At 38.1% G+C, this 14,519-nt stretch overlaps 1 protein-coding gene across 4 annotated transcripts in view; it reads left to right on the top strand.

Moving 5' to 3' along the window:
• Positions 1-12,658, top strand: part of VEZF1 (vascular endothelial zinc finger 1) — a 28,611-nt gene extending 15,953 nt beyond the window's left edge. For 3 of the 4 annotated variants that reach the window (XM_081325039.1, XM_081325040.1, XM_081325038.1), the window contains exons 4-9: positions 1,095-1,278; positions 3,067-3,108; positions 4,639-4,773; positions 8,831-8,869; positions 9,633-9,677; positions 10,271-12,658. In XM_081325039.1, the coding sequence (XP_081181165.1) occupies positions 1,095-1,278; positions 3,067-3,108; positions 4,639-4,773; positions 8,831-8,869; positions 9,633-9,677; positions 10,271-10,698 (873 nt within the window). In that variant the 3' untranslated portion in view covers positions 10,699-12,658. The remainder of the gene's footprint in view (positions 1-1,094; positions 1,279-3,066; positions 3,109-4,638; positions 4,774-8,830; positions 8,870-9,632; positions 9,678-10,270) is intronic. The other variant, XM_081325041.1, reaches the window with a different exon arrangement.
• The last annotated feature ends 1,861 nt before the right edge of the window (positions 12,659-14,519 follow it).

The raw sequence follows: 14,519 nt of genomic DNA, 5'->3' as shown, positions 1-14,519 counted from the left end.
GGCTTTTTTTAAATGTAACTGAATAATGAGGAAAAAAATCATGTCCATGGGCATTATCAGGAGATTGTTATGGGAGATTGCCTTGATCTGCTAGGACAGGGGTAGGCAACCTTGGCTCTTTTATGACTTGTGGACTTCAACTCCCAGAATTCCTGAATCAGCTGACTCAGGAATTCTGGGAGTTGAAGTCCATGAGTCATAAAAGAGCCAAGGTTGCCTACCTCTGTGCTAGGATATATAAAAACACTGTATCAACCTGATTAGTGTAGTTGTCTTTGCTTTAAGGAATGAAGGTTATCTTTATACTTGAGTAATATTCAACTCTTAGACATAGTTTATGTAATCCCAACATCTAGAAATAATACTGCTGTGTCTTAGTATGGTCAATTTAACTTTGTCTGGCTATATGTACATTGAAGGTAGTCAAAATAGTTTAAATAGTATTGCTAATGGCTCTTCGTCCAGGCCTTAGGTAAGGATAGTTGACGTCCCTTTTCTCCCACTCCCTTGTTCCCATCTGGGTTTGTTTTCTCTGCCATCTTTGTTTTTTGTTTCTTGTACTGTTATTTATTTTTAAATGTTTTTTAACAATTTGTAAATCACCCAGAGTTGCTGGGAGTTATGTGATACATCGATTTATAATAATTGTTATTTGCAGTATGAGAGTGAAAGCATTTTTTGCATTTATTTTAATTCAGTTAGCTTCATGAAATGTTATAGACCAGTACTTCCAGATAGAAAACTTTGTTCTGCTAAGACCACTTAATCCTGATTCTTCCTGGCCCTCTATACTTAGGCAAAATATCTTTCCTGTGTACTACTACAGTCCAAATTTAGGTTTACTAGTTTATTGTTTGTGAGAGTTGTATGTAGTGAGAGGCATTATTATTGTGGGAGCAATGTACCTACTTGTTTAATTATGTCATATTCGTGTACTTTTTGGGGTGCATAGGATGGAGAATTTTGAACAGAATCGCATAAAATTTCTCTGCAGGGATTTCTTGTGGGGAATTCAAGGTATTTATCAGTTAACTATTAAAGTTAGTGTTCAGTAAATGAGTATTCTGCTTTAGACCTTTTTCTTTTCTGTGTAGACCTGCACAGCTGCCTTTGCTACCAAAGACAGGCTGCGGACTCACATGGTGCGCCACGAAGGAAAAGTGTCATGTAATATCTGTGGTAAACTTCTGAGTGCAGCATATATTACCAGCCACCTAAAGACCCATGGGCAGAGCCAAAGCATCAATTGTAATACCTGTAAACAAGGCATCAATAAAAGTAAGTGGCTTACCTTTTTTAAAAAAGACTTCATTTTGCCCACCAATGCAGTGCATACCATTGTTGAGGGGGGGAAAAACATGGATGATTTAGATCATATAAGATGGGACTGGTGTCTTATAGATTAGATCTGTGAAAATGGGAATTTATATTAATGGGAGAGGTTTTTGGAAACCTTCCCCCCCCCCTTTGTAAGAAACAGTCCGAAAACTGCCAGGTTTAAAACTTTGATTGCAGTGTGTCTCCAAAGACTTTGAAATCTGGGTAAGGATTGCTTTCAGTAGTCCTTGCTGCCTCTGGGTTTTTGGCATGCTAGGACTGGTGACTAAACAAGTACTTGGAAAAAAACCCAAGTATGCAGTTATTACTGAAGGCAAAATCTTCAGCTGTTTCAGCAAAAAAATGCCGAGTCATGTCAAACAGCAGGAAATTTGTCAAGAGTTGAATTGGTGAAGATCTGGAGATTACTGGAGACTCGGTGTCAGCCCAATAATTCACTTTGGTTCCTCTCTGAAGCCTTCCATTTCCTTCCATCCCTAAACTAGAAGCCCAAGTGTGGTCATAGTACAGAGGTAGTCCTTGACTTAACAACCATTGATTTAATAATGATTTGAAGTTACGATAACTTTAGAAAAAAGTGTTACGACTGTTGCACCTCTCCCTCAGTCGCATGAATACCATTTGGGTGCTTGGCAACTGGCTCACATTTACGATGGTTGCAGTGATCACAATTTGCAAGCTTCCCATAGGGCTTCTGACAACAAAAATCAATCAGAAAAGCCAGATTTGCCTAAGGACCACATGGTTGTAAATTTGGGTCCAGTCATGTAACGACTTGCTTAATGATCACATCAATTAACAACCAAAATTCCCATCCCAGCTGTGGTCATAAGTCGAGAACTACCTGTATAAGCAAACAAAATAGCAAGCTCCCCAGTGGTGGCAAACAAAATAGGAAAGTCTACGGGTGCATTTACCATGGATTCCTCTAAGAGTAGATTAGGGTTCAAAATTCAAAATTTGCAGAACTCTACCCTGTGTTTGTAAACAGTTACCCAGGTTGTGTTACTAGGTTGTGTAATGATTTTGCTTAATGTATAGGCAGGAATTTTATGAAGGTTAGTTTTTTCTCTGTTACAATGAGTTCTAGCTGCTGAATGCAATAGAATGAGACAGTAAAGAGACGAGGCAGTACAATATATGTACCTAAAAAAACATGGGTTTCTTTAGCAGTTCTGCAACTACAAGTATGGCACAGGAATCCACCTACAATAGAATATTCTTTCTTGTGTGCTAGCTTTTTTCCAGTTATAGACATCTGCCACCTGTTGCCTAAGTCTTGTGTACAAGTCTTGTCTGCCAGCTGTGTCATCCCCTTTTTATGCTTATGCAGAGCACCTTTGATGAAAGCATCTGTGTAAATGGATCTTTTTTGGCTCATAATCTTCTCTGGTCCCTATTTCCATGGTTGCCCAATCATAGATGAAATAATATAAATTTATGCTAAAGAAAAATGTGACTGTGTTTAAATATTAAATCATGGGAATCTATGTAATGTTTCAAAAGTTTGTGTGCCATTCCTATCTGAGTTTTTCAGATCTTGGTTTATTCAGAATATCTTTTGTTCCTGCAACAATCCAGGGAAGGTAAGTTAGACTAAATCAATTTGATGAGCTTCATGGCTTGACAGGAATTTCATTCAGGCTCTCCATATCTAAAATATAAGTTGTATCTATTATGCAAACTCAGTACAATAAATTATACAGAGCTGTTTCATTTACATTGCAGAATTTGGGTTTTTCAAGCAAGAAAATCTACATCTTCCTGCTTGTGAGTAGCCGTGGTTTAAATTTGATATGTTTTAGTATGCTGGTAAAAAAAATGCTTGTTGCAAGATTGATAACTTGTAATTTACTATTAAGATTGTTTGCACTCCATTTTCTGTTGAATGATATTAAATATTGTATTAGCCGTTACAGTGGAAACTTATTACTTCTCATTTATTTGTTGTAGCAACAACTGTGATCACTATGGAAGAAACAACTACACACTCTTGTCCTCTGAGTACACACACTATTTGTCTTAGGGCTATGTGCTTCATTTTGGCAAATCCATATTATAGAAATTTTGTAGTTCCAGTATACGATTAAATGAAGGCAAGACATTACTGGTGGTCCTCAACTTACAACCATTCAAAATTACAGTGCCACTGAAAAAAACTTACTTACAACCAGTTCTCATATTTACGACCATTGCACCAACCCTACAGTCACCTGATTTAAATTCCAGCGCTTGGCAATTGGCATGTACTTACCACAATTGCAGCATCTCAGGGTCACATGATCACCATTTGTGTGACCTTCCCAACTGGCTTCCGACAAAGACAGTGGGGGAAGCTGGATTTGATTAATAACCACATGACTCACTTAACAACTGCAGTGATTGTTTAACAGCTATGGCAAAAAAAGATAATAAAATTGGGCATGTCTTAACAACTTTAACTACTTTGTTTAACCATGGACATTCTGGTCCCAATTGTGGTCTTAAGTCAAGGATTACTTATGTCTCCCTTCTAATAGAAGTCATCTTAAAACTTTTCATGGGTAGAAAGGGTTAAGCTACATTTGTCAAGGAACACCAGCAGTAGATTTCATGATTTAGACATTTAAGAAGAGTTTTCCTTCTCTTCTTAAATGTGCTTAAAATGCAGTTGGTCTGATGTGGCTGAAACTAGGATGTGTCTCAGCAGGTAGTAAAATCTCTCTGCCTTAAAAATTGTACAATTTAGATAAGAGGCAAAGATATTAAAACTTTCTGTCTCTCTCAACATACACATCAATACTAGAATATTTAAAACCTCTTTTTATAGCTTGAGATGAATAAGATATTCATTATTACATTTCTGTAGCTCCATTTAATTATCAGATTTTTTTAATCATGACAGATTCTAAACTGTAGATTTGGTTGAAACTTCAGTAGGGTTTGTATCTTAACAATTTCACTCTGGTGGCAAACAAGCATCCAAAAGCTTACTGTTCTTGTACTAAAGCAGTAGTGTCAGACTATGGGCCGAATGCATCATAGCAAAACGATGCCCAGCCCATTGCCGGCCATGGCAAAAAAATCACGATACGTCGCGACACATCATGTGACGTTGCGAGTTTGACACCCCTGTACTAAAGTAACAAAATCACTTGTTTTTTGTTTATTATGGAGAGAAAAAATAAGGAAATATTAATACCTTGTCCAGAGTCTGTAAAATGTGGTTTTTAACTTCACATGTTTCCTTCTAATTGAGAAAATGCTAATTTGTGCCCATATGTATTTTTGCATCTTTCTTAAATAACGTGACTGGAATAGCTTGTATGAATGAAGAGAGCAACAGCCAGAAGCAGCAGCAGCAGCAATCACAGCAACAACATGTCACAAACTGGCCTGGAAAACAAGTTGAGACTCTGAGACTATGGGAAGAAGCAGTTAAAGCAAGAAAGAAAGGTAAAAATTGATGGCAGCAAATTGTTGGAGTTAATCTTGCACATGTATAAATGACTAGTATAGTGGGCAGGAAACATGGAGTAAATTCATGCTCTGAAAATGTTCAGGAGTAAGAGCTACTTGATAATCTCGGACAATTATGGGGATGGGTCTGCTTGTCATAGATTCGTACTTCTTGATTATGTCAAGCAGTTGCTTTATCAAAGCCAGGCTAGGAGACTTGTGGCTTACCAGGTTGCTTATTGGTTGCTTATGTCAAAATTTTGATCTCTTGCCCTATTGGGGCATGATTTCTGAGAGGATCTGAGTTTTCTGTTACTTAAATCAGTTTTGTGCATAACAGATACTCAAAACCCTAGCTGTCATTTTAACTTGTTCATTGGTGCTACTGTTTGATACAGATAGGGCCACTTTACCACATTGGTTTCCAGACTTCCATAGAGGAAATTCTCTACAACTTGGAGGAAGCCTGAAAACTTAAATTGGTTTATAATTCTTCATAAGGTGGAAAAATTAGGTTTTTCTAAAACACTTTAATTTGGCTAGAAAACATCCAACCTCCATGATTCTTGACCTTGATGCCAATCTTACTGGCGTTGCATCCTGTCTTCCAGTTTTATAAAGTTGCTTTAAATATTTATTCTTATTGTTTATTTTTACAAATAAAATATGCTTTGGTTCTCCTTTAGCATAGTGACTTCTTCTGGTGGCATTTTGTTGTCTTTTTTATGGCCCCATTCACTTTTAATTGTCTATAAACTAGTGGGACAGGAAGATATTCAATAGCAATTAGAATTTGAAAGAACTATAATTTCATATGGAATTGTTTATGTGTACGTTCTCTCTCTTATCAAGGAAAGGGAAAGAGTTATATGTGTTTTGATGGCTTACATAAAATAAATAAGCAGTCTTTGTTACTATAGCCATTTTTAACCAAGGCATCTAATTCAGTGCTTAAAATAGCAGTTATCTTTATTGTATTGTGTTCAATCTATTTATACCACTTTTCATTGCAAAGAATCGCAAAGCAAGTGTAAGTAGTATGTACCCAATGCCTACCATGCAAAATAGAGATTTGGAGCATTTTCCACCCTTTGAATTTGGTGCCTTGTTTTTATTTTATTTTTTACAAGTCGATAGACTTACCAGTCTTAATAAACTATACTGCTTTAGGAGTTGTATAGAAGGATATTACTGAGCTCAATATGTTTGTGTTAAATAGGATGAGGAAATAGGAATTCAGAATGACCCATCTGGTTTTTTTCCCCTGCACAACTAGCTCCATCTCTCGAAATTTAGCGTTTCGAAAAAGCCTACAATAAGAAAGTTTATATGAATAGATTTGGGTGTATTCCTTGCTTAGTCTTCCCAGAATGCTTTGTAAAAATGTTGAGGTTCCTTGGTATGCTGAATCCAGCATCAGTGAATGAATTCTATCCATGTGGCAATCTTTAGAGCATCCACAGACATACAGTCTTGCTCTTACCTTATGGGTTATTGTTGCTGCACATTTAAAGTGAGAATGTAACTGGACCACAGCCATCTGTTGAGCTCTGTGGCCTGGGTTTTTGCAGTTCAAATCCAGTTTGCTTAAATCTATATGATGCACCATACCATGCTGAATTGCAAGAGTTTCCATTCATGTTTCAAATTAGCTATCAATCTTAATTCCTCTAAATGTGTGTTTCCGTCCTATTGCGGATGCCTGTGATGAGTTTTAGCAGCTTGGTGCCTGTTTGATATAGAACTCTGCATGCACAGAACAGCAGTTTTCAGGGAGCTGTTATTGGAGCACGAGGTAGAGCTGGCCTACAGAATACTAAGCTCCCCAAGGAAGGCGCAGAGCATATCTTCAACTTAAAAAGGGGGAAAAAAACGTGGGCTCCTTGGTGCTCTCTGAGCTTGGTTGCTTTCTCGCAGACCCAAAGGTGCTTTTTCAGGAGGCAACAGGACTTCCTTGTTTTTCTTTGAAGACATTTCTCGTCTCATCCAAGCAGTTTCTTCAGCTCTGATGGAATGGTGGGGAATGGAACAGAGTCAGGGCTTCAGAGTCAGGGCTGAAGAAGCTTTTTGGATGAGAAGCAAAAGGTCTTCAAAGAAAAAGTTAGTCCAGTTGCCTCTTGAAAAAGTACCCTTGGGATAACCATGACCTGAATGACTGAGAATCGCCATAGACCTCTTTCTTGCAGATGTTTAATTACTAAACTAGGTAAACATCATCAGTGTTAGACTCTAACTGAGCTCAGAAAGCACCAAGGATCCCACAGTTCAACCCTGAGCTACAAGAATTCTTTTTTAGGAGAAAAATGCTGGTGGTGGAAGAGAGCCTGGGATCCTGCAGATGATTGGTTTAGATCCTAGAGCCTTGGTGGAGCAGTGGGCTAATGCCTCCTTAAGTAACACCAGCTGCCTGCAATTAGTGCAGGTTCGCAACCCACCAGGCTCAAGGTTGACTCAGCCTTCCATCCTTCCGAGGTAGGTAAAATGAGGACCCAGATTGTTTGGGGGCAATAAGCTGACTTTGTAATAATGCCGCTTGGGGTGTGTGTGAAAGCCCTAATAAGCAGGCATATACATAGAATGAAGGCTACTGCTAAGCTTGCAAGCCGCCCTGAGTCTTCGGAGAAGGGTGGGATATAAATGGAATTTAAATAAATAAATAAATAAATAAATAAATAAATAAATAAATAAATAAATAAATAAATAAATAAATGTATGAGAAATGATCTTTTATGTAATTATAATTTCTGAAAATGAGAGACAGGTAATCAACTGAAGGAATCCGAATGGAGGGTGAATAGAGCAGGAGGGTAGTTGCAAAGCAGAGGGGGACGTTATTAATTTTGGTGGATTCTGATTCTCTTGCGTGGAAAACTCAGCAGTTGAACTGATATTGCACCTTTTCTCCAGGAGATCAGGACAGCAAATACATCACTGTCTCCTCCAACCACCAACCTGTGGGGTATATTAGACTGAGAGATAAGAGCTGGTACAAAGTCACCCAGTGAGCTAACATAGTTGTGGGTGCCTTGGACAAGGCCCTCGTCCAGCAACCTGATAGCTACACCACCTAGCTGTACAGCAAGATGCAACAATTGTGTTACCTCTAAAAGTAGAACTGAATGGCTGAGACCCCAGTTGCAGCACAAACTGCTTGAAACCCAAGCAGTAAAACTAATTGCTGTCCTTGCTCTGGCTTCCTGGCACAGAAAGCAGATGTTTGGCCTCTTGAAGCTTGTATACTGCTCAAAAAAATAAAGGGAACACAAGATAAGACATCCTACTATTAAATACAGTACATTGTGTTGTTTAAGTGTTCGCTTTATTTTTTTGAGCAGTATATATGTTACTGTTGTTGCTTTCCCTCTTGCTTTCAGATAAAAATCCAGAAGTTCCTTCAGCACGCCTTTTTCTTCTCATGTACAGTAATGTGAAATGAATTTTTGGGTCATAGTTCTGAGTTACCATATAGAGTATCATTGTATATGCTCAGTATTCTGAGTAACGTGATGATCAGGACATTTAAATTTTCCCATGCAGTAGATGGTAGATAGTGAAAAATAAAGTCTGCTTTGACATCCTGAGATCAAAAAATAATTTCGATTTTGGAACAACCATTGGAGAGGCACTGCAGGTCAGGCTTGGAAGAACTGTGGTATTGGTCTTCTCATATAATCAGGCTCATAGCATGCATAACCAATTCAGAACTTGGTTGCATGTACACTTGCTAAGCTCCGTTAATGTTTATTTTGAAAAGTTCTGTGCGTGTATGTGTGTGCTGTGAACCCAGGCTGTTTGGCTAGCTGCTCATTCATTCTTAAGCAAATTTAGAAAATGGGTTAATTTGATTTAGTTGGCTGCGTGAATATAGCCTTTAAATCATGCTAGACATAAAAACACCTGACACCATGCCAGAATTTTAGAGCTGGACCTTTTAATTGTGCACATGCTCAAATAACAATCTGTATGATGTTATGGGAAAGGGAAAACTAGAACTATGTATCATTGAATGGCTTAATTGCAACACCTTTCCTCCACCTCCCAATTTTGATTACAGAAAGTCAACAGACTCTGAGGCCAACTTCAGTCAAGCAAGGTAGGGTCAGATACATTTATATAGCTTGTATTGTAAGGCTGGACTTTCAGCTCTCCCCCTTTGAAGTGTTTTGGGTCCAAGGTTGCAGTTTCCATACTGAACATAATAATTGCTCAGCACAAAGAGAAGCATCCAAGGTCCTTCCCTAGCATTGCACCACCTGCATTGTGCAGTATTCTCTTGTCCTTTGTAAATACCTCCTGCTTTCTTACATGCACTGGAGTCAACAGCCTAGGCCTCTCATGAAAACCACGTTGTTGCCACCTGGTAAACATAACCTGATGTGCCCCAAATTGACATGAATGGCTTTATGTCTGTTTATTGGTTTAAGCTGAGGTTCCCAGTTGCCGCTGGTTTTCTTAATACCAGAAGTTAGTTCGTTCTTTTTCCAACTCCATGAGAACCTGAGCATTCTATTGCTAGCCAGCAGGTGGTGCTGATATATAAAAATAGCTAACTTTATAGCTTTCCAGTTGTCTCTAGTTTGAATAGTCGCAGAGGTGCCCTTGGTGTGACAGTATGAACCAAATTCTTTCTGTTTCCAGAGGGGATCTATTCTTAATTGAGGTGAAAGCTTACCTGACTGGTGGGGTTTGATGCACTCATCTTATTGACTGGGGTTTTTACAATAACTAAAATACTACACTGATTGAATGATTCCACAATTTGTGGTTAAATTTATTTTAAAATGAAATAAGCAGGTAATAGTGAAAACTAGCTTTGTGTATCGGTCCCTAATAATGACTTTTTAAAACCTTCACAGAATGTCAGTACAACTTTGAGAAGGCTATAGAGTACGTACCATTCGGTATGTACACTCTCTCTACTTACAATATTCCTCTTGAGAGGACTTTCTGCTAATACTGTGCTGCTTTAATGAACAAATCCCCCTCTTTTTATTACTAAAAATTGCCAGATGTCTTGAACACAGATGAATTGCATGACTGAAGATATTATAGGTTGTAGAATTAGTGTTTAATAATTGCATTTCAGAGTATTCTGCCTGAGAATATTTGTCATTGTATAATGAGAGAAACTATTAAAACACATAATAGATTCATCGCTATTTTTTTTTTTAAAAAATGTAAAGTTTGCCAGTTTACCAGAATATGTGAGACCCAGGCTTATTAACTTGTCTGTGAGCCCTTAATTGCTGATAGGCACCTTGCACTGTGATTTGTATGTTTTTGCATAAACTGTCAGCAAAATGGGCTAGACTTGGAAAGGTCCAAAATGTCCAGTGGGAAAGGGGTTTGTAGATAAGAGAAGGCTGACTGGCATTGCAATAGCTTGCATCAAAATTTATTCCAAGGACTGTTCTGTTGGTGTTTCAGAATCTGCTCTGCTCTGTCTGTTTGTAAAGCAACAACTTTGGTGTCATCTCTTCTCTTTGTTTCCTAGAAGCTGCCAACTTGTGCCAAACGTCCACTGCTGCCCCAACGCCTGTGACTCTCTCTACTCCCTTCAACATAACCTCCTCGGTGGGATCCGGGACGATCACCAACCCAGTCACTGTGGCTGCTGCAATGAATATGAGAAGCCCAGCCAATGTTTCGAGTGCAGTTAACATCTCCAGCCCAATGAGCTTAGGCCACCCTGTTACCATAACAAGCCCTTTGTCCATGACTTCTCCGTTAACACTCACTACACCTGTCAATTTACCAACCTCAGTCACTGCTCCGGTGAACATCGCACATCCAGTTACTATAACCTCGCCGATGAATCTCCCAACACCAATGACATTAGCTGGCCCTTTAAATATAGCCATGAGACCTGTGGAAAACATGCCTTTCCTTCCCCAGGCATTGCCAACCTCTCCCCCCTGGTAAAAAAAAACTAGAGCAAAAACTTCATGCAGTATTAAAAAGAATAGAAAACAAGTCCTTAAGAGCAATTAACCTTCCTTTTTTTAAGTTCATAGTAATGAAACCAGGCTAATTCATTTGATGCAAAAAAAAATCATGCTCCAGTTTAAAGGGGGAAAAAACATAATCAAATCCCTGTTCAGTTGGCTGGCTGTTGACTTATTTCTGGCTCTTTTTTCTTTCCTTTAAACTGGCAATGATGTTTGAAGATCAGATGAGAACTGAGCCCAGTCCTAAAACATTTTGAAAAGTTATCATTATTGGTAACTGGGGAAATTGTAAATGGAAAAAAAACCTCTTTATCTAAACACTAGAAGGCTCCAAATACGGAGATTTCCACAACTACAATGTGGAGATGAATCACTAACTGGCCAGCTCTGTGGCTCTCTGATTGAGAAAGTATTGTAGCGTTGTTGTTTTTTTAAGTAAATACATTTCATGGTCCTATTTTTTTTTTTAAAGAAAAATGCATTTAAGTAATTATGCATTTTACCTTTTGGGAATATGATGATTTCAGGCAGAATTCCCTATGGGAAAAGTGATACCAACTCTGATATGCAAAGCATATGGTAACTTTTATCATTCTAACTTCTAAATAACAATAGGGATTATGACCTGGTATTTTGGAAATGTAAATAGTAAGTGACATATTACCCTAAGGGAATATAACCTTAATAGTCAGCATATTAAAAAAGAAAGAAAGAAGAAGAACTGTTTCATGTTTGGCGAAGAACAGCTATGGCTGGTAGAATAGGATTTGAAATCTACGTGAATGCGGTCTCTAGTCGAAATCCAGCTGGGACTCTTTATTACGGAGAGCGTTAACAGTGAGCTTTGAAACATGGAAAAATGGCTTTAAGCTTGAAGACTGTGGAAGTGCTGGGTAGAACATGTCTCTGCTCTCACTCTCTCAAGCAAAACCTGCTGATGTGACAAGGGAGCAGGTGGTGTTCGCGGAAAGTTTTTTTGTCTTATATTATAAAATGGTATACAGTTTTTATTCTAACCACTAACTAGTTAGGATGCCCCTTCAGGACAAGCCAAGAGAGTGCATCTTATTATTTTGTGTTTCTTTCTTTCTTTTTTTTTATTACCTTTTTTGTCCCCGTCCCCTCCTTTAATCAAGTGTTGTGCAGATTTCTTCAACTTTGTAAATATTTGCAGAAGAAGCAACAACCATCATTTGTACTTTTAGTTAATTGTGTTAACAAATAGTTATTGATTTTGTGGAGGTTTTCCATTAACTGACCTATCCAGTGAAGGGAAGTCCTCTCTCTCCCCCCGCCAAACAGTCCCATTAAAATACCCAAGAATACATCCTTTATTTTATCTGTACATAAAGTAGGATGGAAAATCTAGGGAAGCAATCTTTTAGGCTATCATGTCACAGTCACTTTTTAATCTTTTGTTTTTAAAGACGTACCCTATAGCCAAGACAGTATAAGAAATAATTGGAAGGGGAAAGGGCTTTTGCTCAGAGCAAGGATGCCAATCCAATCAATATTTTCATTTTTTTTAAAATGGGATGCTGGCAAGCCTGAGAGGGTGGAAGTCTACTGTTTTGTGTTTATACCCATCGTGTCAGTGTAAAAGCAACATATTTCGTATTTCTGAGGCAAATGTCTGGGGTTAGACTGATGTCCAGATTATGTGAAAATGGTTCTAGGGGCTTGGACTACATAGTAAAAAATGGGGAAAAATAATAGAATTTAGTGTAAAATAATTTTATAAATGAACTTTTGTACCTTAGGACATCAAACTGTACAACTTTTGTATATAAAAAAGCTTAGGAACTTCCTGTGTAGCAAAAAGAACACATTCCTACACTTTTAATGTATATGTTTGTTATAATGTCATGTAAACATACGCCCCATGTTTGTGCCTTTTAATTAGTTTGTCTCAATAAACAGAAATGTAGAGACTTTGTAGTTGAGTTGAGTGCATTATCCTGCAGTCTTTAAATGGCTACCCTGCTTCTTGGTTGACTCTTAAAGCTTCCTACGTATACCTTAAGGATATGTTTTGTGGGTGGAGGGCATAATTATTGTGTTAAATATGTATACTTTCTATCCCAATCCATAGAGAAAATGACTTGGAATGCAAATGACTTGGAACTACAATTTGTAAGTATGTACGTTGACTCTGCTATAATGGATCTGTTTGTGAAACCTACAGCTTAAGGCACTTGGAAGTACAGCTGGTGAGAATACATTTAAGTACTTCATTTCAGGTCAAGTTTTAAAACAGTTTTATGTGATAACCAAGCCTTGCTTTTTAGCATTTTATATTTTGGGATGCTTTTTTCAACCTTTATTACTGTACATTGATTGTATCTATTTTTGATTACAGCTTATTTCCAAGGAAGATCGATAAATAGTTGAGTAAATCTTGACTCCCTCTGCTTCAAACCCAGTTTGAAATAAGGATAAAAATTATTAACGCTAAGCCAGGCATGTCAAACTGCTGGCCTGCGAGCCGGATGCATCACGCCGAAACCGCGCCCACCCCATTGCCGGCAATGGGGGAAAAGTCGCAATACATCGCGCAACGTCCCATGACGTCATGAGTTTGACATGCCTGCGCTAAGCAAACAGTGAAACGCCTGAGCTTTTCTTAATTGCATCTTTTAAATAATAACTGAATGAAAACTCAAAAAGGGCAGGTTTGAAACTCAACGAATTGGATATTATGAGAATACAGATGCGAAAGAGAAATGACTTGATTAGCAAATAAGCAAACAGAATTCAGAGTAATGGAAATGGATCATAGGCTAAAATAATTGGTGTGAGTGGCCCTTAAAATCTGAAGGAAGTACTACAGGCATTTGTCAGCAAAGAGTCATATTCTACTGTTGGAAATATCCCATTACTTTTGTTCAAAACCTCAGAATAACAGGGCTCTGTATTTTTTAATCCTTAACGAATATTTAATTTCTGAAATTGTATTTTTTTCCCCAGTCCACAATGAACAGAGCAAGCCTGTGCTTGCTGGTGCTGAATTAAAATGGATTATGCAATAGCCCTTACATTGCTTCAGAAAGTTATCTGAGCAATACGTTCTTATTGAAGAGGGATTTTTCTTTTGACTGCTTGCTTGTCATACATATACATTCTGCAATTAATTAGGACAGTGTTTCTGAACCTTATGCTGGCTGGGGATTTCTGGGAGTTGTAGTTCACATATTTTAAAAGTTACTGAGATTGGGAAACACTGATTTGGGGGCTTCAGTGTTCACCAGAAGATTTTTCTTTGATGCTTTCTCCAGCCGTTGGGAGTTTTGTTATAGCTTTCTATAATTTTTTTCAGAATTGCAGCTAAGAAGCAATAAATGCAATTCCTCTTGTGACTTCATTGTTCACTACTTCATTGGGCAAGGTTGCAAACCTCCCAAAACTGATCAGTAAGGACTAAGCATGCTAAAATAAAAATTGTAATGGCTGAAAAAGGAGGCATTATCTTGTAAGGCCGAGGTCTCCAACCTTTCTCGATTAACCGACAAGCATTAAGATTGTTAGCCTGGCCTTATTTACAGATTGAACTAATTGTCAATTAATTGTAAATCTAATTGTAAACAATGGATGGAAACTAAACAAGGAAAAAAGCAACCTAGAACGAAGGAGAAATTTCCTAATGGTGAGAACAGAAGTTGTCTCCAGGAGTTGTGGGTGCTCCATCACTGGAGGTTTTCAAGAAGAGACTGGAAAATCATTTATCTGAAATGGTGTAGAGCCGTGGTGGCGAACCTATGGCACGCGTGCCACAGGTAGCATGCAGAGCCCTCTCTG

This window comes from Vipera berus, assembly GCF_964194415.1.
Source record: "Vipera berus genome assembly, chromosome: 1".
Lineage (NCBI taxonomy): Eukaryota > Metazoa > Chordata > Lepidosauria > Squamata > Viperidae > Vipera > Vipera berus.
This window is presented reverse-complemented; position numbering and strand designations above follow the sequence as displayed.